The sequence below is a fragment of the Nannobrachium achirus genome, assembly GCF_963921795.1.
Source record: "Nannobrachium achirus genome assembly, chromosome: 17".
Classification (NCBI taxonomy): domain Eukaryota; kingdom Metazoa; phylum Chordata; class Actinopteri; order Myctophiformes; family Myctophidae; genus Nannobrachium; species Nannobrachium achirus.
In genome coordinates, this window is record NC_137824.1 from 31,085,496 (window position 1) to 31,101,662 (window position 16,167).

The 16,167-nt window shown below is 39.4% G+C and overlaps 1 protein-coding gene across 1 annotated transcript; it reads left to right on the forward strand.

Moving 5' to 3' along the window:
• Positions 1–505: 505 nt before the first annotated feature.
• On the forward strand, positions 506–15,286 carry polr2b (RNA polymerase II subunit B). Its single transcript, XM_080745857.1, has 25 exons — positions 506–646; positions 1,336–1,408; positions 1,663–1,813; positions 2,319–2,431; positions 2,739–2,958; positions 3,377–3,535; positions 4,018–4,182; positions 4,458–4,654; positions 4,926–5,045; positions 5,244–5,430; positions 6,256–6,399; positions 6,788–6,927; positions 7,202–7,313; positions 7,516–7,670; positions 7,807–8,005; positions 8,380–8,548; positions 8,903–8,999; positions 9,141–9,235; positions 10,140–10,390; positions 10,993–11,082; positions 11,636–11,743; positions 12,151–12,264; positions 12,438–12,598; positions 13,236–13,431; positions 14,829–15,286. The coding sequence occupies exons 1-25, from the start codon at positions 628–630 to the stop codon at positions 14,916–14,918; spliced, it is 3,525 nt and encodes a 1,174-aa protein (XP_080601983.1). The 5' UTR covers positions 506–627; the 3' UTR covers positions 14,919–15,286.
• Positions 15,287–16,167: the final 881 nt, after the last annotated feature.

Genomic DNA, 16,167 nt, shown 5'->3' on the forward strand with positions numbered 1-16,167 from the left:
AGACTATAACCATAATTTACCCTAGTATATAAACATCAATAGCAACATTAGGTTAGCAACTGCTGCTTTTCAGAAAGTTTACCTTCAGAGTTCAGGCTGAAAAAGCGCACCGTTGCCACACCCGGTGTGCATTTCCGAACGCACCCCCCGTTTCTCGGCGAGCTTCATTTCGGCGACTCTACCTGTTACCTCAGCCAATTAGTCCCATGCCCAGCATCAGAGTCACTAATTAGGCCTAGGCTACATACATGTCCCTGTATAAACTGTATTTGTACATCATAATCACACCCAATGTGAAGTGAAAAAACATACAAAACATATATCACCCAAGACCTGCGGTCGCAATAATCATTGATATTATTAAGAATTAATTAATAGCTATCAGCACATTACTTTTTACATTAGGCCTACAAAATAATTGTTTGGTATCCAATTATTTTGAAGTCCACATAACATACAGGAAGTTCCACATCTAACCCGGAAGTGTACCAGTAGTGTTGTTCAACTTCATTGTGCTAGCTGGCTGCTAGCATAACGCCTCGTAGAAGACAACGTTTCACATGCGTTCTTGTATTAAAACCTTGTTTATTACTGGACTGATCTGAGATCACAGTGTAAACATCAGACATGTATGACCAGGACGAAGGTAAGAACATGTTTGAATGAAGAGACTTTCTTAAAAGACACTATACCGACTTAAATCGAGGAAACGCTACTGGCGCGCTCTTGTGTGTTTTTTTTTATAAATCGCAGTCATATAATAATACTGATGCAGTTCTCGAACTTTTTCATGGCCAGGACCCCCAAATTGACACTTATTAGCCCGCTGAACCCCATTTCAAAAGATATGCCAGACAGAGACCCCTATGTAAGACAAGATTTTTACCTAGGCTAGCAGTGATTCTCAACCATTTTAATTTCAAGGACCCCCAGTTTGACATGCATTAGGGCTACGGACCCCCATTTAATGGCATTTCTAGACCCAATTTATACTGTAAAATCAATGTTAATTTAACTCCGAGAGTGTATAAATGGTTCCGTTTGTATGCTCTCTGAGTTAAATACCCATAAGTGTCCATTTGGTTCGTAATCCTAACTATAATTTACCTGGGGACCCCCTGGAACTCCCTCAAGGATCTCTGGGGTTCCCCGTACCCCACTTTGAGAACCAATGATATAATAATCATACTAATGGTTACAAAACGGTTATATAAACATGGTGGTGTCATCTTTTCATTTTGCATTTACTTCTCTGCTTTCAACACATACGTTCTTTGCAAAGGACTGTAGGTGTTTTTATTATTGTTAATAATTACTGTTATTACTATACTCCAGATATCCAGTATGATGAAGATGAGGACGAAATCACCCCAGATCTGTGGCAGGAGGCCTGCTGGATTGTCATTAGGTACTTTTATACTGACATAATCAGTTTAAAACATTATAATGTAAATTATTTAAATACGTTTCATTAAGTTTCATTTAATTTCATTGATCTTAATTCATATGATTGGCAGGGCCAATGTTTACACACATGTACACACGCACTCACACACACACACACACACACACACACACACACACACACACACACACACACACACACTGCCTAGACTGCTTCTATTCAGTTTTGACAGACTGTTATCTGGTTGCCGTTTTCAGCTCCTATTTTGATGAGAAAGGTCTGGTGCGTCAGCAACTGGATTCATTTGATGAGTTCATCCAGATGTCTGTTCAGAGGATCGTGGAAGATGCTCCGCCCATCGACCTGCAGGCAGAGGCCCAACACACCTCTGGAGAGGTGGAGGAACCGGTGGGTGGAGACATACGTTACTGCTAATAACAGGGCACAAACTTTACTAACAGGGCAAATTTATCATCTGGCAAATTTGTTTCTTTGGTCTGGCCCGGGCCTGCAATGCCAGCCTGAAGGCATGTTTCAGCTTCGAATCCCGTTTTCGATGACCTTTGCAGCGTGTCACTCCCTATATCTCTACCCATTTCCTGTCAGTCTACTGTCCTATCAATAAAGGCATAACATAAATCTTGGTTCTTTGGTCTAATTTTGAAGTAACTTTGAAAACCTCCTGGTAAATTCACACTATTATTTCTAAACTGAGGGGTTTATGGTGGTCTACTTTGGCTAAAGCCGGCTATAATGTAATGGTTTGTTGCTGTTGTCTCTACATTTGAAAGCTTGTTATAATCCAATAGTTTGTTGTGTTTGTCTATAGAAAGACTGGTATTATAGTATGTTTCTTCTGTCTCTACATAGAAAGTCTGGTATAACTAAAAGTGTGTTGCTCTTGTCTCTACAGCCTCGCTACCTGTTGAAGTTTGAACAGATCTATTTGTCCAAACCAACTCACTGGGAGAGAGATGGGGCTCCATCTCCCATGATGCCCAATGAAGCTCGACTACGCAACCTCACGTATGTTACCGTGATGCATCTGTTCCATTTTAGAGAGAATATACAATACAAGACTAGAGTCTTGTTTATCAGTAGAGAAGCATTTCTTTAACAATTATTTGTCCGATATGAAGAATATTCGTACTCTTACTTCTTACTCTTAGATTTGTCACCACTCTTGCACGCAATTACAGATGTTTACAAAAGATTACAAGCCATTATTTAGAAACGTCTATATGTGATTGAAGTTAATATTAGAGTTAGTATGTAGACTGCAATTCAGTATTTGACTTGAATTACTAATAATGTAATGAATTGTTTATTCCAGGTACTCTGCCCCACTGTATGTAGACATAACTAAAACCATCATTAAAGAAGGTGAAGACCAGCTTCTAACTCAACACCAGAAGACCTTCATCGGTAAAATACCCATCATGCTTCGCTCCACCTACTGCCTACTGAGCGGCTTGACGGACCGTGATCTCTGTGAGCTGAATGAGTGTCCGTTAGACCCTGGAGGTTACTTCATCATCAATGGCTCAGAGAAGGTAACCCAAACCTCACAGGTTCAATTCCCATTACCAGTGTGTAAAACACAAGAGATTATGATGTCAACTGCAAGTTTTCTACTCCAATTACTTCAAAATGACTCAGTGCATTTATTGATGCATGCATGGTCAAGACAACCTGCTGCAGTTCAAACTGAGCATTTAAATGGTTTGTAGACAGCGATTTCTGACCCTACCATCCGACTGTTGCAGCAGAAATCACCACTCATCAGACCAAACAAATTCCAAGAAATGCTGACAATAGCCAAATTACAAGCTCAGAGTGTTGTGAGCTTGTAATTTCAGTAGTTGGACATTTATGGACATGGTCACCTAATACAATACAATATAATATAATAGAAAGTCCTAAAAAAGAGACGACAGGTTTAAAGTGGTATTTTTTGCGTGTGTGTTTTAGGTGCTGATTGCCCAGGAGAAGATGGCCACCAACACTGTGTATGTGTTTGCTAAAAAGGACAGTAAATATGCATACACTGGAGAGTGCCGATCCTGTCTGGAGAACTCCTCCAGACCCACCAGCTCCATCTGGGTCAGCATGATGGCCAGAGGAGGACAGGTACTCATCACTTACAATGTTTCTGTTGAACACAAACTGATTTTAACACAAGGTGCGGATATTCTACTAATTGGGATTATTGTACAATATTTGGAGTTCCTGTTCCAAGATTTTAATGAGATACCTTAATCAAACGACAAGTCTATTGATTATACAAATATAATATTGTCGGTAAGACCAATCTAAATGGCTGTTCACACAGCACTATAACTATAAAAATATAGTTTTGTTTTAAGTCAAGTGGATGGCAGAGTTCACACCAACTATAAAAAAGAAATACAATGGTGAACTATATAGTTATAGTGCTCAGTGTGAATGGGGCTTAAGAAGAGACAGCCAGTACATACTACATATGCTGTAGAAGGAAAGAGTAAACATCCTGGGCTGCTCCTGATCGAAGCAGCCCTAAAAGGTTGTTGGAGCCTGAGTTATTACTATCTGCAGTATATTTATGTTTGTGTATTTGTATGGTTGATCACTAGGGTGTGAAGAAGAGTGCTATTGGCCAGAGGATCGTATCAACTCTGCCTTACATCAGACAGGAAGTTCCCATCATCATCGTGTTCCGAGCCCTGGGCTTTGTGTCTGACAGAGACATCCTGGAACACATCATCTATGACTTTGATGACCCAGAAATGATGGAAATGGTAAATATCTGCCCTGTGCAATGTTGTAAATAGTGTCGCTGACGGGTGGAAACCTTCCAAAACTATTCTTTTTCATTATATAGTGAAAATAGCCGATCTACAAGCTCACAAAGTGTCGCTGGTTTCTACCCTACATCGATGATATACTCATGATAACTAGTAATACTACTAAAAGATAGAGATCCTTTATTATTACCGTATTAGTTATACTATATATATTTGTTATTGAAGTGAGACATTTTCTAAATGTTGATTTGTCTTTTTGTGTTGGTTAGGTGAAACCGTCTCTGGATGAGGCCTTTGTGATCCAGGAACAGAACGTGGCTCTGAATTTCATTGGGTCGAGAGGAGCCAAGCCTGGTGTTACGAAGGAGAGGAGGATTAAATACGCCAAAGAGGTTCTACAGAAGGAAGTCCTGCCACATGTTGGAGTCAGTGACTTCTGTGAGACAAAGAAGGCTTATTTTCTAGGGTAAGAAAAAAAAAAGTGGCGTTTTATAGTATGTCATCGCCTTTAAATAGCCAAATTAATAGCTCTACAACGGTCTACAACTCGTAAGAATATGCGTTGTTCGCTTGGCTTGTAGATTGCTATTTCTTAATTTATTTTAAGTGGTTAACATCTCATCCTAACTTTAAACTTCTATTTACCCTGGGCACCCGCTGGACTACTGGACCAATATCAGAGCTCAATGTATTTGCTCATTATTGATGTTAACATTACATATTATGTTCTTTTTAAGGTACATGGTACACAGACTCCTACTGGCTGCTCTTGGCAGAAGAGAACTGGATGACAGAGATCACTATGGCAACAAGAGGCTGGATCTGGCCGGACCGCTATTGGCTTTCCTATTCAGAGGGTGAGACTTATAGTCTGACAAAACACTATGTTGAGACATTTTATTCTGACTTAAATGCATTCAGTGGTGATCTCACTAGAGAGGGAGAATTATAGTTATATTTTTATTATGTAACAAGACATTAGTTAAGAACTCAAAAAATATTCTAAGCATCATGATTTATTAATACATTATTAATATGTTTATTTTTTTATCTAGTATGTTTAAGAACCTGCTGAAGGAAATCAGGATTTATGCCCAGAAGTTCATCGACAGAGGAAAGGACTTCAACCTGGAATTGGCCATCAAAACCAGAATCATCTCTGATGGTCTGAAGTATTCTCTGGCTACTGGCAACTGGGGCGATGTCAAGAAAGCTCACCAGGCTAGAGCTGGAGTGTCCCAGGTCAGAAAACCTCAAATTATGTTAATTACCCTGCCTACAGCGAATGTGTGAAAGGGTATTATAATCACTCAGTCAGATCACGAACGGATAGGCTGCCCTGTGTCAAACATAATCACTCAGTCAACCATGGTGTGTAGCAAGAAATAGTGGTGAAGTCAGGGCATGCACCAGGTGTGTTTAAATTAAACCACTCAAGTCCTATGTAATTTGTTGTATGATGAATGGCAAGATTGGCCGACAATTATCCAACATGTCTCATAATGACGTTTCTGGGAGCTTGTAGATCTATACTTTTAGAAATGCCCAAAATTGGGAAGTATTCTCTGGCTACTGGCAACTGGGGCGATGTCAAGAAAGCTCACCAGGCTAGAGCTGGAGTGTCCCAGGTCAGAAAACCTCAAATTATGTTAATTACCCTGCCTACAGCGAATGTGTGAAAGGGTATTATAATCACTCAGTCAGATCACGAACGGATAGGCTGCCCTGTGTCAAACATAATCACTCAGTCAACCATGGTGTGTAGCAAGAAATAGTGGTGAAGTCAGGGCATGCACCAGGTGTGTTTAAATTAAACCACTCAAGTCCTATGTAATTTGTTGTATGATGAATGGCAAGATTGGCCGACAATTATCCAACATGTCTCATAATGACGTTTCTGGGAGCTTGTAGATCTATACTTTTAGAAATGCCCAAAATTGGGACACCAGGTTGGAAGTGGTTACTTCAGGTACAGCTATAGCGTCTTGTGTCACGCTCCTCCACCCTGTCCCAATTTATTAATTTGTTCAATTTTGATATTAATATTATTCCGTTATGTATTTTAAGGTGTTGAACCGGCTGACCTTTGCCTCCACCCTTTCCCACCTTCGGAGAGTCAACTCTCCTATTGGCCGAGACGGAAAACTGGCCAAACCACGTCAGCTCCACAACACTCTGTGGGGAATGGTGTGTCCAGCTGAGACCCCTGAGGTGAGGCTAATACACAGTTACACATGTACAACACAACTACATTTAAACCTTAATCTGCAACAGTGGTTCTCAAACATTTTCTTGTCAAGGACCCCCACATTGATATGCATTTTGCCACAGACACCAATTTGAAAAGAGTTTGTGCTAAGGACCCCAATACCATTCTTTTTTTCTCGAAATGGCAGATCTACAAGATCTACAATTTCTTTTCGATCTGCTGTTTTTGAATAGTCGAAAAATACAATTTGGGGACTTTTCCTTAGGGCCCCCTGAAGCCCCTTGAGGACTCATGGGGTGTCGCCAGACCTCGCTTTGAGAATGAGTAATCTACAACACAAACAATAAGAAATGTACTTGAATACTTGATAGTTTTTCCTGTTGATTTTAGGGACATGCTGTAGGCCTTGTGAAGAACCTAGCTCTGATGGCCTACATCTCAGTAGGATCTCAGCCATCTCCCATCCTGGAGTTTTTAGAGGAGTGGAGCATGGAGAACCTTGAAGAAATATCCCCTGCCGCTATCGCTGAGTATGGCCCTGTCTGTTTGTCTTTCTACTTGTCTAGTACCTATTGGCCATTTTAGCAATTTACTCAATAACCTTTCATTACCTGTATGCAATGTTTTAACTGATTGTTGCCAACAGATAGTTTTTTGTTAATCTCATTTTGATCCCAACACAATTATTTTTATGTTCCACAGTGAATGGGATATTTTCTTGTTTCTCTAGTATATTATGCAATGCTTTAGTAGTATTTTTTGTATTTGTAGTGTAACAATATGAAATGTTGTTCTTGTCTCCAGTGCGACTAAGATCTTTGTGAATGGATGTTGGGTTGGAATCCATAAAGACCCAGAGCAGTTGATGAACACACTGAGAAAACTGAGAAGGCAAATGGACATCATTGTGTCTGAGGTAAAACATCAGCTATAAACCAGAAGGAACTGTGATAAGACTTGCTGTATATTTCCTCTTCAGAGAGAGATAAAGATGTATACCGTCACCCCCCACTGTTGGTCTACAGTTTACACTAATCATAAAGACTACACTATCTTTATGATTAATAATGGCATTAACAATTATATTAATTATGAATAATATTGTTATATATTTGTAGGTGTCTATGATCAGAGACATCAGAGAACGGGAGATCAGGATCTACACAGACGCAGGCAGGATCTGTCGACCCCTGTTGATCGTGGAAAAACAGAAACTGTTGCTGAAGAGGCGTCACATCGATCAACTGAAAGAGAGAGAGTACAACAACTACAGGTAATTTGACTGTTCTGCCTGTACAGTATGTCACTGTCTGTCCATCTTTCTGTTTCTTTCTCTATCTGTCTTGTAAATCTCTGTATTTTTTTAAAGTTTTGAAAACCTGATATAAAGTGTGTTGTGATATTTGCAGTTGGCAGGATCTGGTGGCCAGCGGTGTCGTGGAGTACATTGATACGTTGGAGGAGGAGACTGTGATGTTGGCCATGACCCCTGATGACCTCCAGGAGAAAGGTGTAGCCTACTGCTCCACCTACACCCACTGTGAGATCCACCCCTCCATGATCCTAGGAGTCTGCGCCTCCATCATACCCTTCCCTGATCACAACCAGGTGACCAATAACCGACTTATAATCGAGAACCAATGTTTACATATTGCTTTTCTTGTATATGAACTTGACTTTTTTTTAACAGATGTTCTATAATTGACTCAATCGATTAGTCTGATTAACTAGTTAACCCTGTATTATATTTCATTTTACAATGGTAGCGTACTAGCATTCAAAAATGTTGAAAATAGCTGATCTACAATCTGGCACAGCGGGTCGCAGCGTTGTGAGATTGTAGGTCTACTAATTTCCCTTTTTTATCGTTCATTTATCGTAATCGAGGCAAAAGTTTTAAACAAACATAGCTGACTGTGACTTCAACACAATATCACGTTTATGTTGTGTGGTGTCATATCGTGATATTTTTGTCTATTCAGTCTCCCAGGAACACATACCAGTCAGCTATGGGGAAACAGGCGATGGGAGTTTACATCACCAACTTCCATGTTCGTATGGACACTTTAGCCCACGTGCTGTATTACCCCCAGAAGCCCCTGGTCACCACCAGATCCATGGAGTACCTCCGCTTCAGAGAACTGCCCGCCGGTATGGCACACGTTCAGAAAAATAGAATACTGTATATATATATACACACTCACGCATCCTTGTGCCCTTTTATGGGCATGTCATATTGTACAAATGCTTTGAAATGATATGACCCATGTTAGTTTTCTTTATATAGTTTTCTTGTTATCAAATCTTTTTTATTTTTATTTTCCATGGAATCCAGAATCAATTATGAAGGATACATGTATCATGAATAAAAAATAGAAATGTAACAACAAATTACAACAACATACATACACAACTAAAAAGACATAGACAACCTCCTTTTGCATACAAAGGAGATTTTCTTTATATAATTGACTTAATTGATAAACTGTAACATTGATGTTTCAGGTATCAACTCCATTGTTGCCATTGCTTCATACACCGGTTACAACCAGGAAGACTCCGTCATCATGAACCGCTCAGCTGTTGACCGAGGATTCTTTAGGTTGGATATTTTGCATTTTACAAACATGGTTATTTAAGGTGAAATGATATTTTAAATGTTTTATTTGTGTTATTGTCTTGCCATTTAATGTGTCAGTTTAAGGGTACAAAGTGATTTGTAAGGTGGTATTTTGTCCTCCAGGTCTGTGTTCTATCGGTCCTACAAGGAACAGGAGTCAAAGAAAGGCTTTGATCAGGAGGAGATCTTTGAGAAACCCACCAGGGAGACTTGCCAGGGTATGTCGGCTTCTGTTCTTCTGTGAAAATGCTAGGGCTGTTACAATTATTACATAATCGTCTAATCGTGATTTCTTTTTGACATAATCATGATTATTTTTCATAATAGTCATAATCGTAAAAACAATAGTGGAAAAAAAATTGTGGAAATAGCAGATCCACAAGCTCACAACGCGTCGCGACACGTTGTGAGCTTGTAGATCGGCTATTTCCACTATCAATGTTCTTTTTTAAGTATGAAGTTGTCAAATATGTCAGTAATTTCTTTGTATATTTAGGCTATGTGTCATATCTACCATGTGCAACTTAAAAGCCTAAAGGACAAACAGAAATTTAATTGTCAACGACAAAAACACAATTAAATCGTCAATCGCAATTATTTGAGTGACAAATAATCGTCATGTAAAATGTCATAATCGTGACATCCCTAGAAAATGCCAGCACCAGTTATTAAATGGTTCTTGAACAATTTCTTTCATTTGTACATATTGGGTGAAAACATAATCCACTTTATTTTTTACCAAACCTATCCTTCCAAATCCATTTCTCACCTTATGTACTATGACCTTATGTACAGACATTTATAACTTGCCTAAACCTCTAACCAAAATGTTTAACACAGTTTAACACAAATGTTCTACCTAAACCATCTTTAACCATAACATGTGTATACACTGTGTGTGGTGATTTGATGCTATAGCTGTTTTTTGTCTGTACTTCACCATCTTAAAGTAGTAAAAGGGCTATACACGCATATCAGTAAATAGCCATGTACACAAACAACACCATACTACATCATGACACTCATAATCCCACAAATAAACACACCATGCTATATTGTGTCATGAATTACAGCTATTTATGATGGTCAGAGTTAGACTCACCTCTCCTGCCTTTCCCCCAGGCATGAGACACGCCATCTACGACAAGCTAGATGATGATGGGTTGATAGCTCCAGGGGTTCGAGTCTCAGGAGAAGACGTGATCATTGGGAAAACGGTCACCCTGCCAGAGAACGACGACGAGTTGGACAGCACCAACCGGCGCTACACCAAGAGAGACTGCAGCACTTTCCTCCGAACCAGTGAGACTGGCATCGTAGACCAGGTCATGGTCACTCTCAACCAGGAGGGATACAAGTTCTGTAAGATCAGGGTGAGTCTTCAGCTGACCTCTGATGCCTGGAGTCCAAACTCTGAGTCCTATCCCTGAATGGTACCCAGCACATGTCCACACTGATGTCTAATGCAGGGGTCTTCAACGTTTTCAGGCCAAGGACCCCTTAGCTGAGAGAGAGAGAGAGATGAAGCAGGGACCCCCTCTACATATTGTATAAATGTGTGATGCAGATTTTCATCGATTTCATATATTCATAGACTTGTTTGACAGCACTGTCATCAGTCTATGTTGGATTCATGTTTTTAGTTAACTTGACCTTTCACTCTGTACTCGGTCTGCTTTTTTTTTTACCTCTACACCAAACCTATTTGCCGAAAATAGCCGATCCACAAGCTCTCAACGCCTCGCAGATCTGCTATTTTTGGCTAAAGCTCTCCTCAGAATAGGGATGCGAGGGTTCAAGTTGTTCATTTAAAAGAATGATCTATCACAAAGATTTGGCGGCCCCCCTGTAGTAACTCTGAGGACCCCCTATTGAAGACCCCTGGTCTAATGTGTTAATATTTCACTATTGTCCACACTACTGTCTAATGTCTTAATGTTTCACTAATGTCCACACTACTGTCTTCTGTTTGCAGGTTCGCTCTGTTCGAATTCCACAGATTGGAGACAAGTTTGCCAGTCGACACGGACAAAAGGGAACCTGTGGAATACAGTACAGACAGGAGGTAATGACACCACAGATCTCTATATATTGCTTCTGCAGTACAGATATACGGCAATGCTATAGTTTGGTCAAATCAGTCGGCCGCCGATTTATAACAAATGACTTGACTAGTGGCTATCCAAATTTCTGGATCTCTTAAAGCGATCAATGATGACCAATATTTATAATTGTAAAGTGATGATTGTGCTGTTTAACTGTTGAGCTAAGTAAAAAGAACACATTCTTTACTATGTAACAAGACTGAACATCATAGCAATTACGTCATCAAAATGTGACTTCTTAAAACACACAAAAAAAAACTCTTGGAAACATAACAGTTTATTCAATATTTTGCATATTTGATCAAGTTAATTGTGTGTCACATTTCTACAAATATTCAAAGAATCTTTTAAACAGCAGTACATCATTTGATTTGTACTATTATTCTGTTCAGTCATTCACATCCCTAGTTTGTACTAATTGTTTTATTAGCTCATTAACATTAGTTGTCAGAAATGACAATGATAGATGTACTAGTAGTAACGGTATTAATCCTTTTTTGTTGTGTGTATTAGGACATGCCGTTTACATGTGAAGGAATCACTCCTGACATCATCATAAACCCTCATGCCATCCCGTCTCGTATGACGGTCGGGCATTTAATCGAGTGTCTGCAGGGAAAGGTATGATTGACATTTGAATCATTTGTATTATTTAATGTTCACAACATTACAATCAACCAATACTAATAGATTTGTTTATTCTGCTGTTATTATATATGCTGCTGCATTGTCTGAAGCCAAACCACAATAGGTTTGACTTTTATGTACCTGTACACAAGATGTAACAATAAAGTACATGTTCAGAGCAAGTTCCTATTTATCACAGATGAATGAAAAGAAAATGTTCAAGCTCTTAAGAAAACATACCATATCAAAATCCATAGTGTTTTGCCAATTATTTGTGGGCCCGCTTGCAAATTGCAATACCTTCGTTGCCCACTGCTTGAGAACCACTGGTGTTTAGTAGTATTATCAACATCACTATTATCAATATAATAATGATAATAATAATTTGTTTTATATTGTAGGTGTCGGCTAACAAAGGGGAGATTGGCGATGCCACTCCATTTAACGATGCTGTTAATGTCCAGAAAGTTTCCAATCTGCTGTCAGAGTACGGCTATCACCTGAGAGGAAATGAGGTACCATTTCTTACCTGTTTGTTGTTTGTTATTTTGTAATCTGTTTCTAGATTGATAATACTCGATATAGTTAATTTAATAGTCATAATACTTTTCCTTTTCCTTTAGATCAAATACATTGAGATTAATTGATGTTTTTTTCCTTCTCTCTCTCTCTCTCTCTTTCTCTTCAGGTGTTGTATAATGGCTTTACAGGCCGTAAACTGACGTCTCAGATTTTCATCGGTCCAACATACTATCAACGTCTCAAGCACATGGTGGATGACAAGATCCACTCCAGAGCCAGAGGACCAGTCCAGATCCTCAACAGACAACCAATGGAGGGAAGATCACGGTAAAGAAAATACTAATGGCTGTCCTCCTGCGTCGCTTTTGGTCCTAACCACTTTTAAACCCATCATCCCTGAAAACCGGATCTATCATTCTACTTTTTATTAGCGTTTGAGTTAAAATACATATTCACAGATTGAGCTTCCATGAAATGGCTCATAAGCAAAACAAACGTCTCTTTAGTAATTGTAGATAACGCGGTGAGCTACGCTGTGCATTGTACTCATCTGTACTTGGAGACCAATGTTATTTTCCCAGCTCACAGGACGGCTTGTCCACATTTAGGCCTACAGTACTATGGTTAGGAGAGGTATGGGCGCATCAATGGGAGACATGTCAAGCAATTCAATGTATGTCATGTTCTGTGGAAGTAAGCACAATCCTTGCATCTCCCTCGCGCTGTTATATTTATGTGGGAGTAGCTAATATGTGAGCCTACTACCCTCACCTTATCAAACAGACTATTTACATTCTCCTGTTGCATGCTACAGTACATGTGTGAATGGCCAACACTGAACAACAATTTTTAAGGAAGGGTTGGATTGGATTTACAAGGTTTCCACGACTGCAACAAATGATCTTGACGGTTTTGTTTTGGGGACACCTTCATTTCGCTGACCTTGACTTTTGTGTCGCCACAGTGACGGAGGCCTTCGTTTCGGGGAGATGGAGCGTGATTGTCAGATCGCTCACGGAGCTGCTCAGTTCCTCCGAGAACGTCTGTTTGAAGCTTCAGATCCGTACCAGGTCCACGTCTGCAACCTGTGTGGGCTGATGGCCATCGCCAACACCAGAACACACACTTATGAATGTAGAGGGTGTCGCAACAAGACCCAGGTAAAAATGCACGCACGCACGCACGCACGCACGCACGCACGCACGCACGCACGCACACACACACACACACACACACAGACACACACACACACACCCCTATGAATGTGGAGTTAATATGCATACTCATAAACTACTTATATCTAATGATTATTTCATTCATCGATTATTCTGATTTACTGTATAGTAAAGGGTAGCATGGATCCAAAACATTTGACTCGTCCGAAATGGACCTGTGAATAATTGAACTGGTCCGACCTGGTCTCTCATTAATGCTCACTTCACCGTGGCTTTGAGGAGACGAGCTGTGAATGTCACCTATCCCTGCATCAGCAGAGCCTCCAGAGTGTAGAGGTCTCAGTCACAGACATACAACTATGTGTAAAACAAATTGAATAGAAGTTCATTATTTTCCGTATGTTTATCTTTCATATATTCTAGATACATTGCGCAATGTTTTGATTTAGATTTTCATGGCATATAGCTCATGAAAATCAAAAATCCATATCTCAAAATATTACAATATTACACGAGACCACTCAAAACAATAAGAGAAATTAGTTTAATATTATAATACATTTTAAAAGCTGGTCATCAGGTCCTCACGGGTCCATACGGGTCCATCCATATTAGATGGACCGACCGAGGCCCGTAGAAATTGAAACCGATTTGACCCGTGCCCGAGTGACAGGTCAAGATTTTTGGCTCTGTTTGGTTCTGGGCAGACCTGTGCTACCCTCTACTGCAGGGGTCTTCAACGTTTTCAGGCCGGGGACCCCCAAACTGATGGGGAGATGGAGCAGGGACCCCCTACCACCTCGTAGGGTGGGGGGGTCGGGGCTACGACATATTTTTTATTTTAAACATGTTCAAGTTACAGCGAGCAGGGTGGGCCGTACCACAACCATTTCTAAACATACTACTTATTAACTGAGAACAAATGTCAATACTATCAACAATATGTCAATTGCATAGTAATCATGTATTCAAGCTATTCAAAATGGATAGAATCATGATTTATTTTTTAAATAAATGTGGAAAAAGGCAAAAAAAAAGAAGAAAAAAAAAAAACATTTTTTGAAATCTTTTTTTTTTTTTTTTTTTTTTTAAGCAATAATTTCGCGGACCCCCTGCAGTACCTCCGCGGACCCCCTAGGGGTCGCGGACCCCCTGTTGAAGACACCTGCAGTCTACTGTATAGTAACATACTGATATTGATATTGATTGATATCATATACATATTGATAAAGTAGGCAACATGATAAGTTATTATTCTTCATACCTGCGCATAATCTTAATTTTTACTCTGTGTTCAAATCTATTTCAATTCATTGTTTCCTTAATTGTTTTTAAAACTCTGTTGTATTTTATACACTCTTGTGTTGTGTTTTGTTGTTTAGATCTCTCTGGTTCGGATGCCCTACGCCTGTAAACTTCTGTTCCAGGAGCTGATGTCAATGAGCATCGCTCCTCGAATGATGACCAGCTAGAAAAACTACCTCTTTTTGGTCTTCCTAGAAAAACTTCCTCTGAAACTTGGAAGGGATGATATTAACTAGTTCTTAAAATACACCCCCCCCCCCCCTCCATTGTCAGTAGTAATTGTGTTAGTTACAGTAAGATTTCACACTATTATCCCAGATTTGAAAGCAAAACTTTACATTTTTGTCAAAGATCTCACCATTTTGAGATATTTTTGGTAAGGATGATTGAAAGTCTGTGGTCATTAAAAAAGAAAGAAGAAAATAACATTTTTTTTACTTGACTACCTTGAGATGAAAAAAGGTAAAGAACAATTGTGACAAATAAAATGTAAGTGTGGGAAAAAAATACATTGAATGATTTATTGTTACCCATGTTTGTAAACATGAATAAACTTTTTTTTGCTATCTGAAAAACTGCTTGTTATTTGATTGTTCTTTTTGTTGAAAGGTGTGAGATCTAGCTCTCTTTCTAAAATCAAGGCGAAACACCTGAAAAAAGTGAGTCCCATCAAGGCGAAACACCCAGAGGAAAAAAAACAAAAACTCATGCAATACAATAGACAATAGCCTCTTTAGGTAGAATTATGATGGTCGTTTGGCTTGAGTCCTTTTGTGCATATATATAATGTATATGTCTTGGGTGAACAGGATTTATGTGTTATGTTTATGTAGGCTATATAATATAAAATAAATACAGAGACATCAGTGACATTGATCACTGATTTGGGACTAATTGGCTGATGGCTGATGGGTCACAGGTGTGGGATGTCACACTGCACAAAAGTCTGTCTGCACTTTTTGTGAATGTCTGATGAAGAGCTGTGAGGCTCGAAACGTTACCAAGTAAAAACATACTCTTTGGGAGCAGCAAATTGCTGGTGTGCAGACTATTCTTTTTTATATAAATGATTGAAAGAGGAACATTTTGAATAGTTTGGGTGCGCGGCCAAATACATATTGACTGCCAACATTGTTTCTCGACTTTGGGGCTTCCCTAACCTTTGAAAAATCATAGAATATTCTGCGATCAGCTTGCAGGGGCCCTCAAAATATGCACGGGTGTCCTGGAAATGGAAAGTAATCCTCGTCTAGAAGCAACCATCCGTTTGAAAGACAGGCTCTTGCGTCAAGTGCTGAACCCACTGTACTATATAGGCCATGACAAGATCAACATTGTGTCCAAAAGTTTTTTAATTTGGTTTGTAAATCAGTGTTTTCTTTTGGGACTATATTTTCGGCGAGACTTTTCAAAACA